This window comes from Ursus maritimus, unplaced genomic scaffold (genome assembly GCF_017311325.1).
Source record: "Ursus maritimus isolate PB19 unplaced genomic scaffold, ASM1731132v1 scaffold_2, whole genome shotgun sequence".
Taxonomy (NCBI): domain Eukaryota; kingdom Metazoa; phylum Chordata; class Mammalia; order Carnivora; family Ursidae; genus Ursus; species Ursus maritimus.
Genome location: NW_024424452.1, coordinates 4,764,998 through 4,777,297, shown reverse-complemented (window position 1 = coordinate 4,777,297; position 12,300 = coordinate 4,764,998). Strand labels below are relative to the sequence as shown.

General features: G+C 58.9%; 1 protein-coding gene across 2 annotated transcripts in view; it reads right to left on the bottom strand.

The window, feature by feature from the left end:
* Positions 1 to 2,152: 2,152 nt before the first annotated feature.
* The window catches only part of LOC103670091 (Grid2 interacting protein), a 38,851-nt gene continuing 28,703 nt past the window's right edge, over positions 2,153 to 12,300 (bottom strand). Inside the window, exons 9-22 of one of the 2 annotated variants that reach the window (XM_040634761.1) lie at positions 11,547 to 11,696; positions 11,182 to 11,279; positions 10,905 to 11,022; positions 9,790 to 10,145; positions 8,972 to 9,388; positions 8,344 to 8,431; positions 7,450 to 7,527; positions 6,726 to 6,922; positions 6,233 to 6,388; positions 6,007 to 6,093; positions 5,007 to 5,136; positions 4,791 to 4,909; positions 3,924 to 4,088; positions 2,153 to 3,683 (exon numbers count right to left, since the gene is read on the bottom strand). In XM_040634761.1, the coding sequence (XP_040490695.1) occupies positions 3,612 to 3,683; positions 3,924 to 4,088; positions 4,791 to 4,909; positions 5,007 to 5,136; positions 6,007 to 6,093; positions 6,233 to 6,388; positions 6,726 to 6,922; positions 7,450 to 7,527; positions 8,344 to 8,431; positions 8,972 to 9,388; positions 9,790 to 10,145; positions 10,905 to 11,022; positions 11,182 to 11,279; positions 11,547 to 11,696 (2,231 nt within the window). In that variant the 3' untranslated portion in view covers positions 2,153 to 3,611. The remainder of the gene's footprint in view (positions 3,684 to 3,923; positions 4,089 to 4,790; positions 4,910 to 5,006; positions 5,137 to 6,006; positions 6,094 to 6,232; positions 6,389 to 6,725; positions 6,923 to 7,449; positions 7,528 to 8,343; positions 8,432 to 8,971; positions 9,389 to 9,789; positions 10,146 to 10,904; positions 11,023 to 11,181; positions 11,280 to 11,546; positions 11,697 to 12,300) is intronic. The other variant, XM_040634762.1, reaches the window with a different exon arrangement.

The following is a 12,300-nucleotide window of genomic DNA, read 5'->3' as shown; positions in this document are numbered from 1 at the left end:
GTGATTTCAGTTTGATTTAATGGGCAATGATTGAGCGCTCACTGTGTGCAAAGACTAGCAGCAGCCGGGGCAGAGGGAAATCAAGCTGACGACAGGGTTACTGGTGTGCCTCGGCACCTGGTAGCCCGAGCCTGGGTGTGTGAGAATTTGCCAAGGGAGGGCAAACAGTGCCTGGTGTTGCTTCCATAAAGGTCAGTTAAGATAAGAACAACAAGTGTGCCCCGTGGCTTCCTGTCAGGGAGATAGCAGGTTGAGGGGGATGATGGGAGAAAAAGGCAGATGGCCGAGCGCTGAGAGGTGATGGGATGGTGGGGACGCAGAGGCAGGGAGAGTGGACCACAATTCTGAAAACTTGGCTCTGAAAGCAGGGTAGTGATAAGGCCCTGAGACACATATGTATATGACATATGTGTATATATATATTTGTAAAATCGTGTTGAGCAACACAAAGAAGATATTTCCACGCAGAAGATGGGCTTTCATGTAGACAGAGCTGAGTTTTTGATCCAGCAAGTCACAATCCTTCCTGAGTTTCATTTTTTATTTGTAAAAATGAGAGGACAAAAACCCACCTCAGAGGGTCACTGTGAACGTGAAATGAGCCGAAATACGTAAAATGTTGGGCACACTACCTAGGAAACATGTGTGATTAGGAAAGACGGCATGTAATTCAGCTATGTTATTTGGGTAGTATCACTGAGAAATAAGTAAATTTCTGGGGTCTAAATGCTTGCATTCACAGCTTGTCACTTGGTGAGGAGTTGGCAGGGGGACATGGCGCACATATGGGCTCACATATAGGGCTTTGTACCGACTGGGGCGTAGAATCACCATGAAGTAGAACCTAGAAAACCAAACCCAGAGAGGCTGATCCATAAGATGTCTGCACTCGGTGTGGTGCCTGGCACAGGGTAGGCAGTCAGCAAGTATTGGCCAATGCATTTATGAATGAAGAGTGCCCACTGAGAATGTGAAAAGAGTGAATACCTGTAACCATCTGTGGATGGGTGTTCTTAGTCAAATCCTCTTAGTGTTGCAAGTGACAGAAACCCATTCAAACCAGCCTAACCCCCAACAATTAAATTTTAAAAGTTTACAAATGGAGGCGAAATTTGTTGGCTCAGAGACTGACAAACCGGATGTCTGCTTCAGGCATGGCTGGATCCAGGGACAAAGAGATGTATGAAATGGTCTCCTCTCCTCTTCTTCCCTGCATTGGCTTTATACCCAGGCAGGTGTTCTCCACACAGTGGTCCTGGCAGCCCCACCCAGGGTTCCACCCTCTCCACATCCAACAATTCATCCAGAAGAGAGGGAGCCTCCCTTTCCAAATAGTGCCAACTTAAGTCTTAACTGGGCTCTGAGCCACCCAGCCAGAGTCACGAGACCATCCTTGTCTAATCGGCACTGCTCAGGGCCTGTGAGTAGGGAAGGGATAATTTCCCAAATGAAAAACAGGTGCTTTCCCCAGCAGAAGGGAGAATAACCAGCCTAGCCAGGTGCAGAGCACTGCCGTCCACTAGACGGAGTGGAGGCAGGGGATTAGGTAATGGGCGACTAGGTAAGAGAGAGGGGGAGGCATGCCACCAGGAGGACATGCGGAGATGGCAAACCAGAGCTGAGCTGGGTCCAGGCAGGACCGAGGCCACTGAGGATTTAAGGAGACTGGGATCTATACCGGGATGTCTGGCCAAATGGGCAGGTGGTAGACTGATTGTGAAAACGGCCCTGATTCTCCACCCATCCATGAATCCACACCCTCTGCAGGGTGACGTGGCATCACGTCTCACCAAGAGCGGAGCCTATTAGCCCGCCCCTAGAATCTGCTGGACTTGCCCTTTGACAGGTCTGAGCTTAGATCCCAAGGGGTCTTCTCTGACTTTGCTTCTGTGACTATGGTTCTCTTGGACCCCTGCCTCTACCATGGGAACCATTCTGGCTATCTGGCTGGAGGATGAGAGGCCACGTGAAGCCATCCTAGCTGTCCCAGCCAAGGCCCCAGACGTGGGAGAGAGACCTGTATGACTAGCAAAGGCGCCTAGCAAGGGTAGGGAGGGGCGGAGGTAGAGGGAGAGAGAGAATCTGAAGCAGGCTCCATACCCATCATGGAGCCCAACACGGGATTCGATCACCCGACCCTGAGATCATGACCTGAGCTGAAATCATGAGTCAGACGCTTAACCAACTGAGCCACCCAGGCGCCCCAAGTTTATAGGGTGGCTGTAAGCGGGGAACAAGGTAAGAACATGGCCTCAAAGGGCAGTCTGTGGGAGACTGAAGAACTGAACAGGTCCCATATACTGCCCAAGAACATTAGCCGTGTGATTGTAGAGAGAGAAAAAGAATCCGAGAGACAGTGTTCAAGCCTATTGCAGACTTCTCTGGAAGAAAGTTAAAGAGACAACAGGAATCTACCTGATGCGGAAAATTGCCAATGGGAGCATGGGAGGAAATTAACGCATCCTCCCCGCCCCAGCACCCCTGCTCCCTGTCTCCTCTACTCCGACCTCACCAGGGCCTTCAGACATGCATGTGGAACAGCCTCTGGGATCCCAACTATGTCCCATTTTGTCATCCAGCCTGACGCCTGCTCTGCTCCTGTGACCCATTCCAGGGAACATCACCACGATCCAGCCAGGCAGTCAGCCCCCGAGTCTGCTCACCCAGCGCCTGAACATCTTTCCGTTCTCTCTGCCCCTACCTTGACCACACCATCACCATCCCACTCTCAGGTTCCCCAAACTAGACTTAAATTTGTCTGCTGGATAAAAACCTTCAGTTCTCCACTCTGACATAGCATGTCTTCCTAATGCAGTCCTCCCCTGTATCCCTGCCCGGCATCTGTCCTGCCTGCCCTGCTTCCGGGCTGTGGCCAACTGCAGGTTCTTCCAGCGTCCGAGACCCAGGCGAGCTGCACAGGCCCCCAGGTCCCTATACCTGGGGATGTCCTTTCTCCCACTTTCTTCCAAGCAGCCCCAGGAGGCCGGGACTGGGTGGGGAACCTCAAGGCCTATTGTGCCCACTAGCATGGCATGTTCAAGGGCGTCGGTCACCTTCTCCAGGCTCCAGAGTGCGTGTTCTGCAGGGGTGTCCCTCCAGCCCACTGGGAGCAGGCTCCAAAAGGAGATTCTGATGTCCTAGCTTGGGGCAGAGCGTCCTCTGGCCAAGCTCGGAGGAGCAGACAGCAGACGCCACCCCAGGGTGGGGGCCGCTTCATAATCCACTCGCTGGTCTCAGCTCCTCCACCCGTCCCCCAGGACCCGACCAGAGTCCTGAGGGGGTGCACAGCCAGCACCTGCTCCAAGGCCCAGAGTGAGGCGGAGCAAAGCCAGGCCTCCCAGTGTGAGCACGTCTGTGGGCAGCCGAGGTTCACACCCCTGGGGAGCTGGTGCCTCCTCTCTGCCCCATGCTCCCGGTGCTCACTTGGAGCCAGAGCCAGGGTCAAGGCCCACAGAGGGGAACACGTGGACCCTGTACCTTCCCGGTGCCCAGAGCCTGACGGCTGAGGTAGCTGGAGACCCGGGGAGGCCGGGCCCCATCTCCCACACCCAGGCCTCTCTGCGCTGCTCCAGGCCACTGGGACGGGCCTCAGGCAGGACTGGCTCCGCAGGTCACCAGGCCAGGGGTGAAACCATCCCTGAACTGCGCGGGCCATCCCCAGCCTCCAGGTCACTGAGTGCTCGCTGGGGAGGAAGGGGCATATGGGGAGGGTCTGGTCAGTGGTTCCAGGAGCCTCTGACCCCTGCCCTCCCTCATCTTCTCCCCCCACACCCCAGAGAGCCAGAGAAGGGAACTGTCGGCCCTGTGGCGGCCACGTCACACTTGCTGGGGGCTCTTTCCCGATCTGGGCTTCATGGAGGCCCCCGCATTTGACCTCTGGAGGGACTTCTAAGAGGCCCCTTAGGCCTCCCATCATGGCTCACCTCAAACTTGCTCATGAACTCTGCGAAGATGCCGAAAAAGGCCTCAGAGGTGGTGGCTTTGGAGTCCTCACCGAAGAAGGCCAGCGCCCTCCCCAGCTCCTCCATGGCTTCGCGCTGCAGCCCGTCCAGGGCCCGCAGCACAGGCTGGGCCGTCTCTAGGAAGGACTGATCGGCCTCCGTTAAGGAAACCGCCAGGCACACTCGGGTTCTCTAGCTGCCGGGTTCCCGCCTGCCCTGTGCCCTGTCCTTGGCCGGGAACCAGGCCGTGTCCAGAGGCTCCAATGCCTTGGCACACTGCCCTCTCAGCTGCTCCCAAAGCCCGCCGCATCCGGGGCAGCCCCAAGGCCGTCCACTTGCCTTCTCTGTAGGGCAGCCCTCTCCCCACTCTGGGCTCTTCTCAGATGCCACAACCCCCTCCTCCTCCAACACCCGCTTACAGTAGACTCCTGGCACTCTCTCAGTTTTGATCTCTCCTTTTTTTTTTCCTGTGGCATTCGTCCTAATTGTGCTCAGTGGCAATGTGCCCCTCTCCTGACTGCCTTTGGACGGCCAAGGCCTGACAGGTCTCTCCCTGTATCTTGTGACCTAAGCCTGGGCTCTACTGCCCACGAGGACAGACGGGGCAAGGCCAAGGCTTTTGGACAGTCGGAAAAGCTCCTCTTCAGTTACAGAGACATGGTGTAAGTGCTTGGATTCTAAATCACCAGGATGTACCCTATGCCAGGACCCCTGGGCCCACCCACAGCAGCCTCTGCCCAGAATCTCTGCTGGGACACGGGGTCTGCGGTGGCTGCTGGTGCGATAGCCAGCTCTACCTGGCCAGCCCAGGGTCCACCCTGGTGCTGGGACAGGCTGCTCACTGGATACCGTCATGACCACAGCAAACTTGTCCTCACTGGAGGGGGACATGCTCTGGCAAGCAGCCTGTATCTCACTGATGGTGCCATGGAGGTCAGCCAGGTCACTGGTCAGGGCCCGTTGGTTCACTGTAGGGAAGGGAACAGAGCCTCATGAGCACGGACCTCCCAGCCCAGGACAGCAATGCCTCTGCTTCCACGCCCACTGCCCATCCACTCAGCCTACCTTTGGCAGCCAGGGGCACAGTGGGCAGGTCCTGAGCAAAACCCAGGAGTTCTGGAAAGTGCTGGCTCAGTGATTTGGCAAGGATGTGCAGGAAGGTGGACTTCCCATCCACAGTCTTGGTGGAGTTCAGCTGCAAGTGACGGCCAACATACATCCTCCTCAAGGAACCCATCAGATTCCTGATCCCACAGGCCTGGCTACTCAGTCCCACTTCTCCTGGCCTGCAGTGGCAATTTCTGGCCCTTGACACTCTCCAGCTCCGAAGTAGCTAGTATTCCTCACTGTGAAACTGCTGGGATGCCCGCAGGCCTCCCCAAGACGTTCGGAGGTTCCCTGGCCCAGATCTTTGAGACAACCCCCCACCCTCTGCCCAGGAACCAGTCCCATATCCACCAGCTAGAGGAGGCCACCAGATGTTCTGTCCTTGGGAGTGTGTCCTTGTCAGCAGATATAGCCCCAAATTTTCTGACCCCTGGGGGGGCACCACTCACGTATCTTCCCTCTTGCGGTTTTCTGGAACTATCTGTGGCCCATCTGTGCCTCAGACATCCTAAAACATTCATATCTACAAATGGAATTTTTCTTCTTCTCTTTTAAAACAAAGGTCCCAGAAACAGTGGGAAGCCTGGGTACTCCAGCTGTCCTTTCTCAGATCCTAGATCCTTTCAGGGGTAGGACAGCTTGACAGTGGTGGTGGTATTAAGGACACAGAACCTACGAGGTGGGATTCCCTCCTTCTTCCTGGAGTCTGCCCTCCCTGCCCCCCACACTCCCTTTTTCCAGATCCTGAGGCTTGGCTTGGAAAAGCCCCCCACCCCCAACCTTTGCTGCAGTTAGATCCTGGCCTGTGGGTAGCCAGTTTTTCTTCCTGGGGGAGGGGCCTTCCATGGTCACGGTATTCTCTCCTCTTCTCTCCTCTGCCACAACTTGGGTTGGGCCTGGCCTTCCCAGCCTCGACGGTAGGACACACTCATCGATTACTGCCACCTGGTCCCCTCACCTCTGTCAGGAAGTTGATCTTGAAGCCCGTGGTCTTGTTGGTTTTGGGCTGTCCATCGTTGAGATAGTTGCCCATGGCCAACACGAACTGTGGAAAGGAAGATGGGCAGGTCCTGCCCAGGTCCTCACCCCATCCCCCGGACCAGTATCAGGATGCGCCTGCAGACTGGAAGCCCCAGGGGGAAGACAGGCAGGTGGGATGACCAGGGAGGGGGGTGCGCCCTGACCTCCAGGATCTTGGCGAGCTTCCGGCTGTTCCTGAGCTCAAGGGAGGCCTGGCGCAAGCACTCCAGGCTGCCCCGGATCTCCTCTGTCTTCTCTTGTAGGGTGGCCTGGAAGTGCAGGCTGCGCAAGCGGGTTTTGTATTCGGGAACCGATAGCATCTGTCACGAAGGCAAGGCCAGGATTCACCCGCCCCACCAGGAGACTCACCGCCCCACCACAGCCTGGGGTGGGGGTCATCTGGCTACCCGGCATTCCCTCAAGAAAAATAAGCACAACCCCAACATCAGCACAAAAAATAAGCACAATCCCATCTACCTTGGGCCCCAGGTGGGAACTGGCCGTGAAAGGTGTAGCACTGGGACTCAGAGGCGCGAGCGCAGTGGTGGTAGGGGAGAGGGACCCACGCAGCCCCGGTCACAACGAGAGCCCTGAGGGAGGCGGCCGAGGCCGCTGGGCAGCACCCCCTGACACCCCGCGCCGTCCCGGCCACAGCACCTGCAGGACGAACTGGTCGGGCTCGCTGAGGCGGCCGGGCGCCTCGCGGAAGGCCTGATAGCGCTGCTCCTCGTCGGCGTCGGGCGCGAAGAGCAGCAGCTGCGCCAGGTGCGCGGGCTCCAGGCGCCGGGGCTCCATGCTCATGAGCATCTGCCGCAGCTCGGCCGGGCTCAGCTTCAGGTGAGCCAGCAGGATGGCTGTGGGCGGGGCGGCGAGGGTGAGCCCGGGGGCGGGGCCAGGCGGACGGTGGGCGGGGCCCAGAAGTTCCCCGGGGCGAATGGGTGGAACCTGGGAGGGGCAAGGGACCTGGGCGGAGCAGGAGACGGCCCATAGATGGAGAGGGCCCTTCCCTCGGCCGAATAAAGGTGAGGACGAGGTTCTCGAAGGGACAGACCTAGATAAGGGTGGGGTCTGGGGGCTGGTGCCAGAAATGAGCTAGGAGACCGCGAGAGGGAGAGTAGGGGATGGCTGGAGGCGTGGCCAGGACCCGGGAGCCGGTTACATGTGGGCGGGGCCAGCGAGGGGGCGGGGCCCATGAGGGTGGAGCCCAGGCCGACACCTGCGCCTGGGTGGGATCTACGACCCAAGAAGTGGCCTACACCCAGCCCGTGTTCAGCCACCAAGGCCTAATGTGTCATCCACATAAGTGGACCCAAAGCTCTGTGGCCCAGACAGAGGGCCGCCTCCCGTCCCCAACAACCCCTGGGACTCCCCAACCCCTCACAGGTGTTGTAGGCCTTCTTGTGAGACAGGATCTCCACCACCTCTTTCTTCCTGAAGGGCTCAGGCCCAGGCACTGGCTCTGGAAGGGAAAATGGTTTAATGCGAGGAAGTGAGGCTGGTGGGAGGATCCAGGAGGGGTGTGGCCACACCCAACAACCCAGACACCCCCTGACATGGCCTTAACTGAATCAGCCCCAGGTGTCCCCAGTCCCCTCCTTCCTCAGTCTCCCACTCAGGGACTCTCCAGGCCGTTGTAACATACACAGCATGCGTGGTGCATACCTCTCCCCCACCCTTGCTCCACTGGGCCCTTGGGGCTGAGCTGCCCAAGGAAGGGGAACCAACCATCTCTCCACCTTGCAGATGCTTCCTGGATGGACAGAGGCCTTTCTCTTCCACCCCGGAACCACCTTCTACACACAATATCCCTGGCTGCCTGGAGCCCCACCCGACGACTATAGGGAAATACCCAGAGAAGGGCGAGGGGACAGAGAGCCTGGAAGGGACATCTAGTCGGCTAGATACAGATGTCTCCTGATCCCCTTATTCGGGCTGTGTGACTTTGAGCAAACTACCTAGCCTCTCTGTGCTTCCTCATCAGGAAGTTACGGTGATCACAGTCCCTACCTCGTAGAATTGTCACAGGATAAATTTAGAAATGGGGGTGTCTGGCATTTGGTGAACATGCAATAAATACAAGCTACTATGATTAGCTCCACTTTCAGATGGGAAAACTGAAGCTCTGAGAGGTTAAATCACTGGGGGACATAGGAAGTAAGTGGCAGTCAGTGCCTCCCTCTGGGACTCGAAGCCCTGGGATGCCACAGAAGGCAGCAGGTGGGCTTCCACAGACAGCCTGGTATGAGGGTTCCCCCAGGGCCCTCAGGCCACTCACTAGCAGGTTTCTGGGTGCCAAAGTGGAGTTCCAAATCGAGGTATTTCACCATGTCGCTCAGCTTGTCATAGTCGGAATCTTCCCCCAGCTGCAAGGCAGGGGTGGGGGTGCGGGGGGTGGGGAGTTTCGGGGGGAGGAGGAACACTGGCAGCTGGACTGCCATCCCACACACACACCCCCATTCACTAAGAGCTGCCCTGGGAGCTACCGGGGAGAGCCCTCATCAGGCCCTGGGAGAAGCTGGGGACCAGAAGAGACTGTAGGAGAAGCTGGATCGTCCAAGTTATGAGGCGGTGAGCTGCCTCCTCACGAGGTCAATAACGCGCACACACCTGGAACACTCTCCAGGCAGGAGGCAGAATATTGCACTGGAGCAGGGGGATAAAGGGACTGCAAAGGGGCTGCAGCCAACCACGGGGGCTTAAAGAGGTGGCTAAGAGGTCTGGCCCTGTCTGAGGGGTCCTTTGCAGGGGGTGAGCTCACCAGAGCTGCCCTGGGCTTCCAATGCTGGGGGAATGGAAGCAGGGAAATGCCAGAGGCTAGAAACTGGACAGGGTCTTATCTTCAATGCTGCTGCCCAGGCCAGCCTCCCCTGGTGCAGGGCACGCCCAGGCCCCAGGTCACCTACCTGACCCCAGATGGTGCCTTCCGAGTTCTCCACCTGCTCCCACCGCAGGCGCTTGACGCTCATGTGGCTGGTCTCACTTCGGCGGTGACCCAGGCCCCGAGACAGCATGGGGGGTGCACAGGGCACCGGTGGGGGCAGGGGTGGCGGGGGAGGTGGAGGGACTGGGTGGCTGAGTTGGGTGAGGGGCTTGGCCAGTGTCTGAGAAGGGCCCCGGGGACCATCAGGGGTGCGGGAGCTGGGCTTGGGGTCATGGAAGGGCAGAGGTGGAGGAGGCGGGGGGCTGAGCGGGGGTGGGGGGATGTGGTCGGAGATGGAGGAGTAGGTCAGGGAGCTGCCTTCCTCACTGCTGCTGATGCACTCACTAGCGCTGCTCCGCTCATTGGTCACAAAGCTTCCCTGGTCATCGTGGAAGCTCATCTGCCCAGGGCAGAGCAAGGTGAGGGAGGGTGGGATAGCCTGGGGCAGGGGTTGGGATAGCCTGGGGACAAGGATAGGATAGTCTGGCGGGTTAGCCTGAGGCTGTGGGTAGGATGGCCTGCCAAGTAGTCTGGGGGAAGGAATGGGGTAACCTGAGACAAGGAATATGGGGGAGCCTTGAGTGAGGGGTGTTATGCTGAGTCAAAGGGTGGGATCGCTTAGCCAGGGAATGGGGTAGCCTGGGACAGATTCTAGGATGGACTGGGGCAGGAAGAGGAGTAGCCTGGGGCAGATCCCAAAGGCAACAGGGCTCTTGCAGGAGCCCAGGGATACTGTTCCCCTTACAGACCCCCATGTCACACCTGGGCCCCTGGCCTCCACATCTGCTGGCATGTGCTCACCTCCTCGTAATCATTCTCAGGGCTCAGGAAATCATCCACGACAGTGACCCGGGGGCCCAGCTGCTCACTCAGCACATCCAGGAAGCGGTCAGTATCCCGGCTTCGCACGGGGCGGGAGAAGGTGAAGAGCTTCCTGTGGCTGGGCGGGCGGGCAGGGTCCGGGCTTGGGGGGCTGTCGGAGCGGATGGGCCCGGGGTCTGGCTGTGGGGAGGGCGCCCTGCTGCTGTCCAGGCTGGCGTAGGGGTGGGACTCAGAGCTGCTGGGGGAGGCCAGGCCCCCTGAACACAGTGGGTAGTAGCAGGGGGAGGGCAGGAGCCGCTCGCTGGGCCACGAGACGCTGGACAGGGTCCTGGGCCCTGGGGTGGGGGATCAAGTGTGAGGACCCTTCTTCAGTCAGTACCTGGGTTCCAGGTGCAGGCTGGAGGGGAGGGGCCTGGGGCAGGTTGGCTCTGTGTCCCTGGGCACCTTCCTTTCCCTCTCTGGACCCAGCACAAGAAGACCCTAGATGATCCTGCCTCCCCAGGCCCTTCTCCGAGGGAAATCAAAGGTCAGAGTAGGTGAGGGGGAATACTACTTCGCCCCAGGACAGGCCAGACCACAGCACATCTTGGAAGGGACCTCGGGTCACACCTGGGACCAACTGAATACAACTGAAAGGGCAGAGGGGCCTTCTCCGGGCCCCAGATCAAGGATCACAAGGCACTTCCCACACCCAACAGGCCCTTGGCTGACAGGAACGTTGCCCAGGGGTCCTGCCTTCTGAACTGCAGAGAAACCATCTTCCCAGTTGTGCCTTCCACAGAGCAATGCATAGACTTAATAGTTTATCCAACAGCTACATGTTAACTTGGGGCTCCTTTGGGGGAGGACCTCTGCTTTTCTAAATCTGCAGCAGGGGTAAGGATCAGAGGGGGCACGGGATGCCTGTGACGACCCTGAGCTCGATGGACCTTTGCCATGCAGGCTGCTGAGGTTCCCCACAACTCAGTCATGTGGTCATGGAGCAAAGGGGCGGCTCCAATGATGTGCCCCAGATGGGGGCAACGCACAGACAGATAACGCAGAGGCCAGAGGCCAGTTCTGCTCTCAGGAACCAGGGCTGGCTGAGCTCCTACCTGCTGGGCCTGCCGGGCTGGGCACTGGTGGGGAGGCACGGGATCTGGATGTGGTCCCCACCTTCCCTTTGAAGCTGCTGTTCAGTCGGGACTCGAGCTCCGCATAGACGGCTGACATCTTCAGGGACAGGAGGCCAGGGTGAGTCCAGCCAACCGTCACCTCCCCCATGAGGCCAGGTCTGGGTGATGTGGGAGGCAGGGATCTGCCCCAGCCCCATGATCCCCCTATTCCCAGGAGCCACCTGAACCACCAGGAGGGCAGCCAATGGGGTCTCACCATCTTAGGATTGGGGGTCTCAGGGAGGGATGTGCCGTCGCCTGCCTGGCGCTCGCCTGGGATTAGAGGAAGAGGCATCTCCGGGCAGTCGCCAGGACCTGCCAGGGGAATCGGAGAGGGTGGAGTCCACCATGGAGAGGTCTAGTGACCCCTTCGAGCTCTAAGGCTTGGGTTCCAGCCCAGGCCCCATGCGCAGCCACGGAGAAAGAACCAGCAAGCCCTGTAGCTCCAGGCGGGCCATCACGCAGCCCTGCTCAACCTGTTCTCAGGGATCTCTCATCCCACCAACCCCATTCTGCAGGCGGGAGAACTGAGCACTGGTGGCACCCTCTCACCCAGTCCCGCCTTTTGGTCCAGAGCCTCACCGCAACTGAGGCTGGCCTCCAGGCCCTGGGACCGGAGGCTGCGGCGGCACATGGACGAAGCCCTCAGGGAGCTCCGCCGCTGCAGCTCGGGCACTGGCTCGGGCTCAGGCTCGGGCTCCGGCTCCAGGTCCAGCTCGGGCTCCGGCTCTGCTGTGCAACATGAACAGGAGATGGGCCCCTTGTCCCCTCAGCCAGACAAAGGGCCTCCAAACACAAGAGGGGTGAAGGCAGCCGCTGTCTGCACCAATCTGTGACCCAGGCTGTGCTTGGCATGTGGGCTGAGATGGAAGATTCCAGGTCTAGGCAGACATATGGACCATCTGTGGACCAGCCCATACTCTGAGTGTCTTGCTAAAACCCTGGAACCTCCCCTGGCAAACTGTGGGTCCCCGGGATGAGAGCTAGTGGGCGCCCGAGGGCCAGCACGCGGGAGGTCTGTAGGCTGTGACAGCAGGTGCAGAGCGCCTAGAACATGGGCACAGTGTTCGGCACACTTCCGATCCCTGTGGCCTAAATGGTGAAGTGCGGGGTTTTATGGGCACACGGGACCCGCTGTAAGATGTGTGCAGCAGGGGGAAGCTGAGGCCGCACATGGCTGGCGGGCCCTAGTGTGCCTCTGTGTGCATCAAGGCCCACCAGCCAGGCGCGGCCTGGCTGTGTCCTTGCTCTCCAGCGCTATAAATGGCCACCACATGAATTTCTTGATCTGAGACACGCTTCTTGGCATGCAATGCACAGCCACTGAGGCCACTCC